At 44.5% G+C, this 15,867-nt stretch overlaps 1 protein-coding gene and 1 pseudogene across 1 annotated transcript; both read left to right on the forward strand.

Annotated features, from left to right (window-relative positions):
- Positions 1–7,826: 7,826 nt before the first annotated feature.
- Positions 7,827–8,564, forward strand: LOC147962185 (uncharacterized). Its single transcript, XM_087536313.1, has one exon. The coding sequence runs from the start codon at positions 7,827–7,829 to the stop codon at positions 8,562–8,564; it is 738 nt and encodes a 245-aa protein (XP_087392439.1).
- Positions 8,565–8,766: 202 nt separating this feature from the next.
- On the forward strand, positions 8,767–15,577 carry LOC147962186 (uncharacterized; annotated as a pseudogene).
- The last annotated feature ends 290 nt before the right edge of the window (positions 15,578–15,867 follow it).

The raw sequence follows: 15,867 nt of genomic DNA on the forward strand, positions 1-15,867 counted from the left end.
TGCTGCATAACCCGTCCGTTAAGCTCCCTGGTGAAGAGGATTTGGCTATTCCTGATCCGGAAGCTCAGTTGGTGGCAGCTCTTCATGTCATTCCGGATTGGACGGTTCCATATTTGGCATATATGAACCAAGGCGAGTTACCAGAAGACAAAACTTCAGCCAGGCAGATTATCCGGCGGTCCAGGTCCATGAAAATCATCAAGGGAGAGTTACATCATTGCAGTGTAACAGGGGCGTTTCAACCCTGTGTATCCCCTGAAGAAGGCCGTGAAATTTTGTGTGAGATCCACGAAGGAGATTGTGGTCACCACGCCGGTTCAAAATCGCTGGTGGGAAAGGAGTTTCGTCACGGTTTCTATTGGTTGACGGCTCATGCTGATGCCGAGGATTTAGTCAAAAGGTGTGATGGCTGTCAAAAGTTCTCACGACGGGCTCATGTACCGGCTCAAGAATTGAGGATGATTCCAATTGCTTGGCCGTTTGCAACTTGGGGGCTGGATATGGTTGGGTCCTTCAAGAGATCCAAGGACAAGAAGACCCACCTTTTGGTGGCGGTTGATAAGTTCACTAAATGGGTGGAGGCAGAGCCAGTCAGTAAGTGTGATGCAACTACGGCTGTTCAATTCATCAAGAAGGTGATCTTCCGGTTTGGCTTTCCACACATCATTATAACAGATATTGGTACCAATCTATCCAAGGGTGCCATGAAGGAGTTCTATCAACGTGAGCACATCCGGCTTGACGTATCATCAGTGGCTCAATCCCAGTCCAATGGTCAAGCGGAGAGAGCCAATCAAGAGATCTTGAGAGGCATTAAACCCCGGCTTATGGTTCCTTTGCAACGGACGCCGGGTTGTTGGGTTGAGGAGTTGCCTTCTGTGCTATGTTGCATTAATACCACACCCAACAGATCAACGGGATACACACTTTTTTTCATGGTTTATGGAGCGGAGGCGGTTCTCCCTAGCGATATCCGTCATGATTCGCCTCGTGTGGCGGCATACGTCGAAGCTGACAATGAGAAGGCACGGCAAGAGGCACTTGACCTGTTAGATGAAGAGTGAGACATGGCGGCAGCCCGTTCAGCGATTTATCAGCAAGATTTGCGGCGTTATCACAACCGCTGGGTTAGAACCAGAACTTTTTAGGAAGGCGATCTGGTGCTCCGACTCATCCAGGATCAGACGGATATGCACAAGTTATCCCCCTTGGGAAGGACCTTTTGTGGTCAGCAAGAATCTACACAGCGGGTCATATTACCTGATCGATGTTCGAGAGCACAAAGACTCACGTAAATCGGAGGAGGAGACCCACCGACCATGGAATATCACTCATCGTCGGCCCTACTATGCTTGAGCCATAGGCTCTGCTTATGTACATAGTTATGACAATGTATATATTATGATCAATATAATAAAACGGAACCTTAGCTAAAGCGGGGTATCTGTTGTTTTTCTTACATCATGTGTGGTTACATGGAGCTTATGTTTATAAAGCGGCGCCCGGTTTACCCCTTGATTCAGCTTATCAAGCTTTACACAACATCACTTGGGGGCCTGGTCGCATCCGAACCATAGTCACACCTCTTGATCGGCTCAAAGCCAAATCAATCCAGGGCCAAAGAGAGTGTTGCAGAACAACAACTCAAACATAGGCACCGGCTGAGCACAACTCAAAATGTTACTTGGGGATTCTTTGCTGTAGAAATGAACAAAGAATCTACACTCGTGACAGGCTATCAAGCCATGGCTTGGAAGCCTGGTGTGTACACCTAAAACCCCGGGTTAGCCTGCCTATTTAAGTAAGTCACTCCGCCCAGGTAAACCTAGTATGACCCTTTGAAATTTGACAAGTTACTCTAAATAAAGACCCTGAACTTGTCAAGTTAAAACGATGATTGGTTAAGGATTGAGGACCATCTTAAAAGGCTTTGTGAAATGGTTTAACTCAGTGGCCTGGCAACCCATGAAAAGCCTCGAATTTGGGCCTGGCAGCCCGTGAAAAGCCTTGACTACAAGTTTTCATTTGCTTTTTGCCAAAATTTTCTCGTAAGACTTATGATGTTTTCTCTAAACCGGTGCTCATCAACCTGGCTAGGCTGTCAACTACAAGTCCGGTCTGGTTTGACTCAAAGTCACCAGTATGGAATAAACCGGTGTTTATCACAACCCGGAACAGTTTTATTGTAAACCGGCATCATGTAACAGGAGTTACTTGCACTCCGAATTAGGGTTATTACCTTCACTACAAAGTTGGTCAGCCAACATTATGTCTCAAGGTCACAAGTATCACATATTTCCATATTTGGTTATCTTTTTATAACCTTGGTTATAAGCCTTGATTATATATTTATATTTGGGTATTGTGACCTGCTAGGTGGTAAACCGCCCGGGCACTTTAAGTTTCTTATCTGCAGGGATAGCTTGAATAAACGGCTATGGATTATAAACATCATATCTTAAACATGGCGGATTAGCAAGTATCAGTCGCAGATAAATATGCACGAAGGCATAATAGACCAAATGTTTTAACTAGCCTATTCCAAGGCGTTTCAGTGCCCAAAAGGATAAATTGTTTCTTAATCAAGTGTTGCAACGCGTGGAAGACTAAACCGGCATCCGTATTATGATTGGTCACCAGCTTAACCTGACGGCTGCGGATCGTTTTGCACCGGTTCATCCTCTTCGTCTCTAACCAGCGGCTGGAAGTCAACAGTTGTCCAGTCAATCCCAGTTAATGCTTGGAACACAGCTTCGTCGCTTATAAGGGTGGATGGTTCAATATCAGGGGCATAAGTGTGCTTACGGATTGGAGGAATCAGGTTTTGAGCTTCAGGAATTGGCACAACAACCCGTTTGTTGTTGATATCATACCTCGTCTGGTAAAATGAAAGACCAGCTTCTTCAGCAAGTTGACAAGCCAGTGGACGAACTTCCTGGTTTATGGCGCGGAGATCTTCAGTGCCAAATTCTGATCCGTCTTCTTTTAAGCTTGGGTAGCCTTTAATGACGTCCCCCGGATCAAAATCAGGCACCCATGCTTTTTCCCGGGTCAGTGCAGTCAAAGCGCCAGCCCTTGCAGCAGATCTCTTTAGCTCTTCTACCCAGGCAGGCAACATAGATAGCTTGTTTAAGGTATCCTTGATTAACGTCGGGGGGCGGTTTGTTGTGATAAGCGGTGCAGATGATTCGTTGCGCGCCGGTATACAATTGTTCTATCAGCGTGTAAGCAGCCTTCAGCTTCTTTTGCACATCAGAGCCCAGATGACTAATGCGAGTTCTTGCAGCGTTACAAACTTCAGTACATCGGCAACACATGGAAAGATATGTTGAAAATATAAGGCAAGGGTGCTTACCGAACACAGCAGCAGTCATAGCATGTATCTGCCGCTTTACGTCAGTCAGCTCATCTACTACTGGTTTGAGAGTCGCTTCTGCATCCTTGGTTTTTTTCTGCAAAGTGGATTTTTCTTTGTTCCAATCTGCACGTTCTTTGTTGAAGCTCTCCTTTAGCTTTTCCATAGTGGCTAAAGCGCTATTCAGCTCATCCTTTGCCCTGGCGGTTTCAGCTTGTGGGATTTTAGGTTCTCTTGCATATCAGTGGTTTGAGTTTCCTTTTTGCTAAGATCAGCCTATAACAGACAGAAGTATAATGAGTTGATGCTACATCTTGGAAGTACAATGCACATAACAAGTTATGCACTTGATACGTGGGGGCTAATGCATATTTGCTTGTTCTCGAAATTTTTTGCATGTCCCAAGCACAATACCGGTATTACTCTTGGCACTTGGGGGCTAATGTATGTTTGTTCAAAATTATTGAGTGGGAAGTCCTTCACAGTCCTAGTTCATCTTTACAAAGTTAAACCGGGCCTTGGGGGCTACACCAGTGAAAGATATACTATTGTCATTCTACAATACCGGTTCATCGCAAAGAGATAGCCCGGACAATGCAGGTTAAGCTTGATAAGTTGGTTATTAAGTCCCGTTTCAGATTGGCATCATAAACCGTCACTTGGGGGCTACTAGAGTTGATATTTGGAATTTACAAGGGAGACAATTAAGTAGAGTTGAGCATTAGTTACCTCATATCGCTCTTTCATCATATTTACCAAACCGGCTTCATAGTCACGACTGGTGTACAGACGGTTCAAGAAGCCAGAGTGAAGGTCTTGAGCATTGAGATGGGCATAGTTTGACAAATCAGCGTTCCATTTGCCTTTGCCAATAGTAGAGAGCTCGTCCTTGGCAGTATGCTTTGATAAAGCAACAGGATTGCCAGGAGTAGTATGGCCAATACCAGTAATCATGACATCATCCTCCTTATCATCAGAAGCGTTCACGGAAGTTGGCGGTTTGTCGGTAGCCTTAGCTGGACTGGTCGATTTATCCTCAGGACAGACCGGGCTGGTCGGTTTGTCAGCATGGCTTGTAGTGTCAATTTCTACTTGTTCAATGAAAAAGTCATGGTCTTGAGGCGGTGGATCATTAAGCATGGCGTCAATGTCGGTTTCTTCGGGATCTGGAGTTTTTTCCGGTTCAGCAACCACGTTATCATCAGCCGGTTTATTCAACCGAGCCTTCTTGCTGGGCCTGGGCTTGGCGCTGAGAAAAATAAAGGTGAGGATCAGTACAGTATATACAAATAACACATCAAGGACAAAAACAAGTGTATAGCTTACCCAAGAACTGTCTTGAGGGGGGAGCCTTGTGGCTGATGATTCGCCAGACGATGAGAGGGAAGTACCCTGATAATTTGAATCAGACGGGTTAATAGGCTAATGGAAACAACCCGCTTTGGGGCATGAAGTGTCAAGGGTATAAGAGACCTCTGATTGGAGTTTCCGAACTGTAGTGTTCGGTAAACCGGCGGAGGTAACTACCTAGCCGCTGTGTCGGGTTGTGCGGCGAACCTCGTGCTGCTGCGTCTTCAAAAGAAAGTTTGGGTCCAAGTAAGCATGGGGGTGAGAAAATTTTACTTTCCGGTTTACTCGACGAATTTTTGATGTTGGCAGATGTAACATCCCAAATTTTCAATTTGGAATGTTATACATAGGTCATCATTTGCATATCATATTTTAATGCATTTTGGCTCGATCCTAGAAATTTCACGCAACTCAAGGACCCACGGAGAGAGTTGGAGATTTCGTTATTTTCATATTTGAGTTTTCTCAAATTTTGAAAATAGGATCATTTGGTTTTATTTATTTTATCTCCAATTATTTCTATCAATCAAAATATGAGAGAGGGAATAAAATGACTTTCCCAAAATAAAGAAATATTGAAAAATTAATTAAAAAATAAATAAGATTTTATTTGGAGTTTATCGCTAATTTATTTGAATTTAGGAAAAGTGCGAGTTTTTCAAAATTGCATTTAGGCCCCAAATAAATGTTCATCTTGCCCGGCATGATTTTAGAAGCCAGGGAAATTTTATTTCGGGATTTGTGGAGTCCGCTTAGTATTCCTTTCGTTTGTTTTTCTGTGCGAAATTTACTTAAAAAAAGAACCGACCTAACCGGGCCGTGTCCGCTTGGGACTCTAGGCACGGCCGGCCTTATAAGCCGGGGAGGCCGACCCCGCAGCCCACCCGAGCCGCCCCCGCTGCCCCAAACCCTAGCGCCGCCGCGCCGGAGCCCCGCGCAGCCACCGCGTTTCGCCGCCGCCGCCCGAACCCCGCCGCCCGACGCCGCCGCACCCCGCCGCCGCGCCGCCCCTCGCCGCCGCCGCCCGCGCCACCTCGCCGGAAGCCCCGCCGCCGACTGCCCCGCCGTCGCCGACCCCTCGTCGGAGGTAGCCACCGCCCGCGCCGCCAGCGGTTTTCTTCGAGAAAACCGTCCAGTTTTCGTTCGGTTTTTCCGTCGTTTTTTCGTCGGTTTTTTTAGATCCGTTTTTTTATTAGATCGGTTTTTTTCGGTTTAGGTTAATTAGCGAGCGTTCGCCCGTTCGTTCGTTTTAACGAACGCGTTCTTCGTTTAGATCCAGATAACGAACGCTCGTTCATTAATCGGTTCGTCCGTTTTTCTTTTTCTCAGATTTTCTGCGATTATTCCAGATCGCGATTTCTGATCCGATTTTCAATCTAGTATAACTTTTCGCTCGTTTATCAGAATCAGGCGATTCAATCGCCTAGAGTTTCTTCTCGAAACCCTCTTTCCGAATAATCAACTCAAACAAGTTTTTGCTTCTGTAAAATTTGACTTAGGTCCAGATTAGTAAACGAAGCTTGTTTCTTTCGCCGTTTGACATTCGTTGTTTCGTTTGAGTTGATTCTTTTTGCAAACAGGAGTTCTTAAGTTGAACTTTCCGGTTAGATCTTTTATTTGAGTTTTAGCTGTGCATTAGATGAGTACTTATTGTATGCTTGTTTGTTTGCGATAGAGTACCCGGAGTGCGCCGCTTGCTACTTCTAATCTCTAGGTTTCGCGGATCATCAGCAAGGCAAGTAACACTTTGATCATATCCCTTTTCATACCCAGTTTTTATGCATTAGATCAATTCTCAAACATTGCATGATTAGGATCTAATTAAATTGTGGGTTTCGGGAAGTAGATGAGGTAGTACCTATTACCTGTTTTATTATCAAACCCTTGGGAGTTACTTCTACGTTTGCTTATTATGCCATGCTATGCTAGTAGACGGGGATTGGGTGAGTGTATCCATGACAGATGTGAGATTGTTAATTAATGGTTTATTTAAGGTGGCAACTTAAACACACATCTGGGTGGATTGAGGTACCTGGGTATTCCTGGATTTCCTGTTTTTCTTTATGGACCGCCACCCAGGCTCAAAGGGATCATGAGATTATTCATGCTAGAAACTTCCGTGTGCAGCCACAAGCTACTATGGGATCTAGCATAGTTGACTAAGTCGTGCGAACTCTTACAGTGGTAGACTAGCAGATGTAGGGGATGTAGGTTGGTACTGTCTACCCGTTCGTAAGGTGCTAGCGCTTCTGAAAGGCTATGTCTCGGTCATCCATTTCTCAAACACCATGTAGTGCGAGAATCCCAACGGAGGAGATCGAGTCTTGTGGGGAAAAGTGCACAAACCTCTGTAGAGTGTATCAAACTAATCATGGTTAGCCGTGTCCCCGGTTATGGACATCTTGAGTATCTAGTACTTGGATATCATGTGAATCTCATCATGTTACTTTAATTAATATTGTTGTGTTTTAATGATGATATTTTTAATTGGGATTGAGAATGCTGTCAACCATTCTCAATGTTCAACAACCACCAAGATAGTTAAATAAAATTTATTCCTTTGCAGTAGGGAAAAATTGGCTTTACGCAAAACTGTAACCATAGAGCTTTCCACCAGCCATATATGCATGTAGTATAGCATTACTCTTTCATATTACTCTCTATGTGTTACATTGCCAGCATATTCCATATGCTGACCCGTTTTCGGGCTGCAACGTTCATGTTGCAGACTTTTCAGACGACGAGTAAGGTGCCTTAGGTCGTGGTTCTATACTCAGTGATGCCATTGGAGTTGATGGACTCGCTTATCTTCCAAGCCTTCCGCTGTTATCGTTATTAGATGGCCTTAAGCCATATTATTTGTATTAAGTTCTCTTTTGAGACATTCATTGTAATAAGTGTGTGATTGCTACTCTGTTATAAATCCTGCAAGTACTGTGCGTGTCAGCATTACTGATCCAGGGATGACACTGATGCACAGAGGTCAGACTATTTGAGGTATGGTCGCTACAAGATGGTATCAGAGCACACGCTGACTGTAGGACACGAGCACTAAGCTAAAGCCCTAGAACACTACTCTTTCTTGTCATTTCCGACTCCTCATCTTTTCTACTCTTTTAGGATGGCGGATGCAAGGAACAAGTTCATGCAACCGGATGATGATACACCCTTTGGACGTCACTTGAAGGAAGTCACTAGATACCTGAACATCGGAGTACCAAGCTTCACCGGGACCTACAACACCACTTTACCCGAAGAGGAGCGCTGGATGATTCAAGTTCAAGTTCCAGGAAGGACGTTCACGCCAATCACGGAGCCCATAGAGTTTTCCTTTGATGCACCAACCTGGAATCTAGGAAAGAGCATGGCAGCTCACATCACCATGGGACATATTGGAGAAGTATACCGCAATGATATCAAGGATACTATCTACCAGATTTGTGGGCGCCGAGATGAGCAATGGGAGATGATCAGCACCAGGAAGGATAGATCAATCACAACTTTTTTCCAGGATTTAAACCAGCATATCCGACGCCAGGAGAACCAGATGTGCGCAGGCATGATGGATATGCAGAAGGCCTTGACCAAGATCACGGAACTAGAAGAAGAACTCAAGGCTACACGTGAAGATTATATGGAGGAAATTGAAGTGCTAGTGGAGAAGAATGACGACTTAACCAGGAAGCTAGGAGTTTTCATGGGAGACCCCGCACCAGGAAGAGAAGACGATGATTCCACTTGCCTGAATAACTATATCATCATCGACGACACCGACTCGGACCCCGACGACAGGGTTGATGACTATGTTGATGAAGCTGGAGCGGATATCATGGAGTCTTCATCGAAGCAGTTTTTCTAGTTGACCACCATAACAGTAGTAGTATTTCCCCCATGTATCTAGTATAGTCCGAGCACTTTTGTAACGATAGATAGACCGTTGTATATATTTGTTTGAATTGATTGGAGTGATATTGTTTGCGTTTGTCTCATGTGCATATGGGTAGTGTTTTCTCACTAGACATCATTCTATTCTATATTCTCATCTTCTCTAACACCCTCAGATGCCTCCGAGACGCGACACCGGATTTGTTTTCCCACCGGAGATCACTCAGATTCAGCAGCAGAATGCTTCGATGCAAGCACTAGTATAGAACCAAGGCAACAACAACAACAAACCACCACCACCACCTGTTGACCATTTGACTCGTTTCTTGAGGCTAAATCCGCCCATGTTTTCCAGTAGCACCGAGCCAATTGTTGCAGATGATTGGCTCCGCAAGGTTGGAAGGGAGCTGGCCACTGCAGGATGCACAGATGCGGAGAGAGTGCATTTTGTCGCACATCAGCTTGATGGACCCGCAGCATCATGGTGGGAGAATTACACAACCACACACCATATTGACACTGTCACATGGGATCAGTTTCAGCAAGCTTTCTGCACTGCCCATGTTTCAGCAGGAGCTATGGCCATGAAGAAGCATGGGTTTCGCAACTTACGCCAAGGAGGACGCACTGTAAGCCAGTATGTGGAGGACTTTAGTAAGTTAGCATGTTATGCCCCGGATGACATTGCTATAGATGCAGCTAAGCAAGAGAAGTTTCTGGAAGGAGTGAATGATGAGCTCAGCATGCAGTTGATGGTAGCAACTTTCAACAACTACCAGGAGATGGTAGATCGTGCTCTTATGATTGAAGGGAAGCAACAACAGATTGAAAACCACAAGCGGAAGTATGGTCAAGGGAAGTACAATTCTGGAGCTCAGCAAAAGCTACGCTTTACCCCGAAACTGGGAGGACAGTTTCAGCATACCCATGGAGGAGGTAGCTCGCACAATCATAATGGTTCCAAGAATGGTAACGGGAATGGAGGAAGAAATGGACAAAACCGCACCAACCCGTCAACCCCAGGCAAGAGAGACCTGAGCCAAGTCACTTGCTTTAAGTGTCAGAAGACTGGACATTATGCAAATGAATGTCCCAAAGCCCAGAATGGAAATGGCAATGGAAGCTCAGGGAAGAAGCCGAACCCTTTCAACAGGGGATAGGTGAACCACGTTAATGTGGAGGAGGTTGAAGCTCAGCCAGATGCAGTAATAGGTAAGTTTTTGGTTAAGACATTTACTGCAGTCGTTCTTTTCGATACGGGTGCATCGCATTCATACATATCAAGGGGATTTGTGGATAAATATAAATTGCCAACCCAAGCCCTTAGGTCACCCATGTTAGTAACCTCGCCTGGAGCAAAATATATGGCTAGTCTATGGTGTGATCGGTTACCATTAAGGATGGGTAACTATGTGTTTCCCTCAGACCTAATAGTATTGGAATCGCAAGGATTGGATGTGATATTAGGCATGGATTGGTTATCGAAGTATGGAGGGAACATTGAATGCACCAGTAAGACGATTTTGCTTACGACACCAGAAGGAAGAAGGATCAAGTATGTATCCCGGCACGTACCGAGGAGGACTCAAGTAAATTCCTTATCAGAAGTTGTGCAGGAGGAAGTACCAGTGGTGAAGGATTTCCCTGACGTATTTCCAGAGGAGTTGCCAGGCATGCCACTGGATAGAGACATTGAGTTTTTGATTGAGCTTTTGCCAGGCACAGGGCCGATATCTAAGAGACCATACCGGATGCTTGCACAAGATTTGGAGGAAATTAAGAAGCAGATTAAAGAGTTACTTGATAAAGGTTTTATTCGCCCAAGTTCTTCGCCTTGGGGATTGCCAGTACTTCTAGTGGATAAGAAGGATGGATCATTGAGGATGGTTGTTCATTATCAAGGATTGAATGAAGTGACAATTAAGAACAAGTACCCGTTGCCGATGATCAACGATTTGTTTGACCAATTGCAAGGAGCTAAGGTATTTTCCAAGATTGATTTGCGATCAGGATACCATCTGTTAAAGATTCGGGAGCAGGATATACCCAAGACGGCTTTTACCACCAGGTATGGACTGTATGAGTATACCGTTATGTCATTTGGGCTGACTAACGCACCTGCCTATTTCATGAACATGATGAACAAGGTGTTTATGGAGTTTTTGGATAAGTTCTTCGTGGTGTTCATTGATGATATTTTGGTTTATTCAAAGAATGAAGAAGAGCATAAGGAGCATTTGCGTTTAGTACTTGAGAAGCTCAGAGAACATCAGTTATATGCCAAGTTCAGCAAATCTGAGTTTTGGTTGAAGGAAGTTGGATTCCTCGGACACGTTATATCCGGAGAAGGTATAGCAGTAGATCCCACCAAAGTTGTCACTGTGACAAACTGGGAAGCACCAACGACTATTGGAGAGATCCGGAGTTTCCTTGGACTGGCAGGGTACTACCGGAGATTCATTGAGAATTTCTCGAAGATTGCGAAGCCTATGACGGAGTTATTAAAGAAGGATACCAAGTTCAATTGGACTGAGGAATGTGAGGCTAGTTTCCAAGAGTTGAAGAAACGTTTAGCTACATCACTAGTGTTGATTCTGCCAGATCAGCGCAAGGATTATGAGGTGTATTGCGATGCTTCACGTCGAGGACTGGGAGTAGTACTTATGCAGGAGGGAAGAGTTGTTTCATATGCTTCACGACAACTTAAGCCCCATGAGTTGAATTATGCTACACATGATTTGGAGTTAGCAGCCGTAGTACACGCATTGAATACTTGGAGACATTTTCTCATTGGAAACCACTGTGAGGTGTACATGGATCACAAGAGTTTGAAATACATCTTCACGCAGAAGGAGTTGAATCTCAGGCAAAGGAGATGGTTGGAGCTCATCAAGGATTATGATATGAGATTGCATTATCACCCCGGAAAGGCTAACGTAGTAGCAGATGTGTTGAGCCGGAAGAGCCATGTCAACACACTAATGACCGGAGGTTTACCAAAGGAGTTAGCCGAGGAATTTCGAGAGCTATGTTTGGAGATAGTTCCGAGAGGCTATGTAGCAGCATTGGAGATACAGTCTACTTTGATGGATAAGATCAGAGAAGCTCAGGCAACTGACAAGGAGATTGCCTCTATTAAGGAGAAAATGAGCAAGGGAAAAGTTGAAGGACCACCCTCACCTATTTTCTATCGAGGGCGAGATTCATCTTAAGGGGGGTAGGTTTGTAACATCCCAAATTTTCAATTTGGAATGGTATACATAGGTCATCATTTGCCTATCATATTTTAATGCATTTTGGCTTGATCCTAGAAATTTCACGCAACTCAAGGACCCACGGAGAGAGTTGGAGATTTCGTTATTTTCATATTTGAGTTTTCTCAAATTTTGAAAATAGGATCATTTGGTTTTATTTATTTTATCTCCAATTATTTCTATCAATCAAAATATGAGAGAGGGAATAAAATGACTTTCCCAAAATAAATAAATATTGAAGATTTAATAAAAAAATCAAATAAGATTTTATTTAGAGTTTATCGCTATTTTATTTGAATTTAGGAAAAGTGCATGTTTTTCCAAATTGCATTTAGGCCCCAAATAAATGTTCATCTTGTCCGGCTTGATTTTAGAAGCCGGGGAAAATTTATTTTGGGATTTTTGGAGTCCCTTTAGTATTTCTTTCGTTTGTTTTTCTACGCGATTTCTTTTTTTAGAAAAAACGAACCGACCTAACCGGGCCGTGTCCGCCTGGGACTCTAGGCCTGGCCGGCCTTATAAGCCGGGGAGGCCGACCCCGCAGCCCACCCGAGCCGCCCCCGCCGCCCCAAACCCTAGTGCCGCCCATCGCCGCTGCCCGCGCCGCCACCAACCGCCGCCGCGCCGGAGCCCCGCGCCGCCGCCGCGTTTCGCCGCTGCCGCCCGAGCCCCGCCGCCCGACGCCGCCGCACCCTGTCGTCGCGCCGCCCCTCGCCGCCGCCGCCCGCGCCGCCTCGCCGGAAGCCCCGTCGCCGACCGCCCCGCCGTCGCCGACCCCTCGCCAGAGGTAGCCGCCGCCCGCGCCGCCGGCGGTTTTCTTCGAGAAAACCGTCCGGTTTTCGTTCGGTTTTTCCGTCGGTATTTCGTCGGTTTTTAGATCTGTTTTTTTATTAGATCGGTTTTTTTGGTTTAGGTTAATTAGCGAGCGTTCGCTCGTTCGTTCGTTTTAACGAACGCGTTCTTCGTTTAGATCCAGATAACGAACGTTCGTTCGTTAATCTGTTCGTCCATTTTTCTTCTTCTCGGATTTTCCGCGATTATTCCAGATCGCGATTTCTGATCCGATTTTCAATCTAGTATAACTTTTCGCCCGTTTATCGGAATCAGGCGATTCAAGCGCCTAGAGTTTTGTCTCAAAACCCTCTTTCCGAATAATCAACTCAAACAAGTTTTTGCTTCTGTAAAATTTGACTTAGGTCCAGATTAGTAAACGAAGCTTGTTTCTTTCGCCGTTTGACTTTCGTTGCTTCGTTCGAGTTGATTCTTTTTGCAAACCGGAGTTCTTAAGTTGAACTTTATGGTTAGATCTTTTATTTGAGTTTTACCTGTGCATTAGATGAGTACTTATTGTATACTTGTTTGTTTGTGATAGAGTATCCGGAGTGCGCCGCTTGCTACTTCGAATATCTAGGTTTCGCGGATCATCAGCAAGGCAAGTAACACTTTGATCATATCCCTTTTCATACCCAGTTTTTATGCATTAGATCAATCCTTAAACATTGCATGATTAGGATCTAATTAAATTGTGGGTTTTGGGAAGTAGATGAGGTACTACCTATTACCTATTTTATTATCAAACCCTTGGGAGTTACTTCTACATTTTCTTATTATGCCATGCTATGCTAGTAGACGTGGATTGGCTGAGTGTATCCATGACAGATGTGAGATTGTTAATTAATGGTTTATTTAAGGTGGCAACTTAAACACACATCTGGGTGGATTGAGGTACCTGGGTATTCCAGGATTTCCTGTTTTTCTTTATGGACTGCCACCCAGGCTCAAAGGGATCATTAGATTATTCATGCTAGAAACTTCCGTGTGCAGCCACAAGCTACTATGGGCTCTAGCATAGTTGACTAAGTCGTGCGAACTCTTACAGTGGTAGACTAGCAGATGTAGGGGATGTAGGTTGGTACTGTCTACCCGTTCGTAAGGTGCTAGCGCTTCTAAAAGGCTATGTCTCGGTCATCCGTTTCTCAAACACCATGTAGTGCGAGAATCCCAACGGAGGAGATCGAGTCTCTTGGGGAGAAGTGCACAAACCTCTGCATAGTGTATCAAACTAATCATGGTTAGCCGTGTCCCCGGTTATGGACATCTTGAGTATCTAGTACTTGGATATCATGTGAATCTCATCATGTTACTTTAATTAATATTGTTGTGTTTTAATGATGATATTTTTAATTGGGATTGAGAATGCTGTCAACCATTCTCAATGTTTAACAACCACCAAGATAGTTAAATAAAATTTATTCCTTTGCAGTAGGGAAAAATTGGCTTTACGCAAAACTGTAACCATAGAGCTTTCCACCAGCCATATATGCATGTAGTATAGCATTACTCTTTCATATTACTCTCTATGTGTTACATTGCCAGCATATTCCATGTGCTGACCCATTTTCTGGCTGCAACGTTCATGTTGCAGACTTTTCAGACGACGAGTAAGGTGCCTTAGGTCGTGGTTCTATACTCAGTGATGCCGTTGGAGTTGATGGACTCGCTTATCTTCCAAGCCTTCCGCTGTTATCGTTATTAGATGGCCTTAAGCCATATTATTTGTATTAAGTTCTCTTTTGAGACATTCGTTGTAATAAGTGTATGTGATTGCTACTCTGTTATAAATCCTTCAAGTATTGTGCGTGTCAGCATTACTGATCCAGGGATGACACTGATGCATAGAGGTTAGACTGTTTGAGGTCTGATCGCTACAACAGAGGTTTTGAATCAGAGGAAAGAATGATTACCTCTACGTCATCAGCTGGACTGCCTTCAGCGTCGTCCTGATAAAAGTCATTGTCAATGAGGTGTATAAAAAATGAACCAAGAGAGTCAAGTTCTACCTCTGATTCCGGGTTACCCACATCGTCATCAACATTTAGCTCGGAGGATGCAGTGGTCCTTTTCTTGGCAGTTTTCTTAACAACCTTAGTCTGTGGGAGAAGAGGCTTTGCCGGTTTGTCTTGGGGTTTCTTATTCCAGAACGGATCATTACTCTGTCAGAAAATAATCAAACTTTCAGAGAATATTTGGACAAAAGCAACTTAAGATAACAAGGTTAAATGATTCTTACAGCTGGCGGTTTGTTGAAGGTGCAGAAAGGGAGTAGTCTGGTCTGGCCACAGACAGCCTCCGGTTCATTCAGCATCTTCTTTACAGCTTCAGTAACTTCTGCATCTGTAAGCTGAATATCAATGTGTCGTTGAGCATCCTTCAAACTCCCTATGTACTCACACATCAAACTGGGGCACCGGCTTAAGGGCAGAATACTCTAGCTTATCCAACAACGAGCAAGGTCAACACCTGTTAAACCGTTCATCATGAAGGCTCTAAGCTTTGATAGTTGAGGGGCATAGGTGGCCCTTTCTCTTGCAGTCAACCTCTGAGGAAAAGGATGTGTATTACTAAGGCGGTGAGGGCGGTAACCCGGCAAGGGGTTCTCATCAATTGGAGATGTATCTTTGCAGTAAAATCAAGTATGGTTCCACTCTTTGGGGTGACTGTGGAGTTTGGGATGAGGGAAGGTAGCTTCCTTCCTTTTTTGAACCGCCATTCCGCCCAATTCTGTATTGGGTCCATCTGTGAACTCTGTGCGATGGTTTAAGTGAAAGAAATCTCTAAACATCTCAACTGTAGGTTCCTCTTGCAGATAAGCTTCACAGAAGACTTGGAAGTGGCAGATGTTGGTCACAGAATTGGGACCGATGTCTTGAGGGTGAAGTTGAAAACTGGCTAGTACATCTCGGAAAAAAATTGAACTGGGAGGGCTAAAACCTCGATTCAGGTGATCAACAAACACAACTACCTCTCCGTCCTTGGGTGTAGGAGGAGTTTCCAGGCCAGAGACCCTCCAGTGGATGACATTTTTCTTGGCTAAAGCGCCCGTTGCAACACAGTTGTTTAACTGATCTTCGGTTACTCGAGAAGGAACCCAGTTGCATTCATACACTTGCTTGGCCATGGCAATGAAAATCTGAAACATGATTATTGTTAGTTTAAGATTTATAATGGACAAGGATAAAGTGA

This window comes from Triticum urartu, chromosome 7A (genome assembly GCF_056163025.1).
Source record: "Triticum urartu cultivar PI428250 chromosome 7A, HENAU_Tu73, whole genome shotgun sequence".
Classification (NCBI taxonomy): domain Eukaryota; kingdom Viridiplantae; phylum Streptophyta; class Magnoliopsida; order Poales; family Poaceae; genus Triticum; species Triticum urartu.

What these genes read in the sequence shown, in the direction of transcription:
- LOC147962185 (XM_087536313.1), top strand. Translation starts at nt 7,827, where the DNA reads ATGGCGGATGCAAGGAACAAGTTCATGCAACCGGATGATGATACACCC.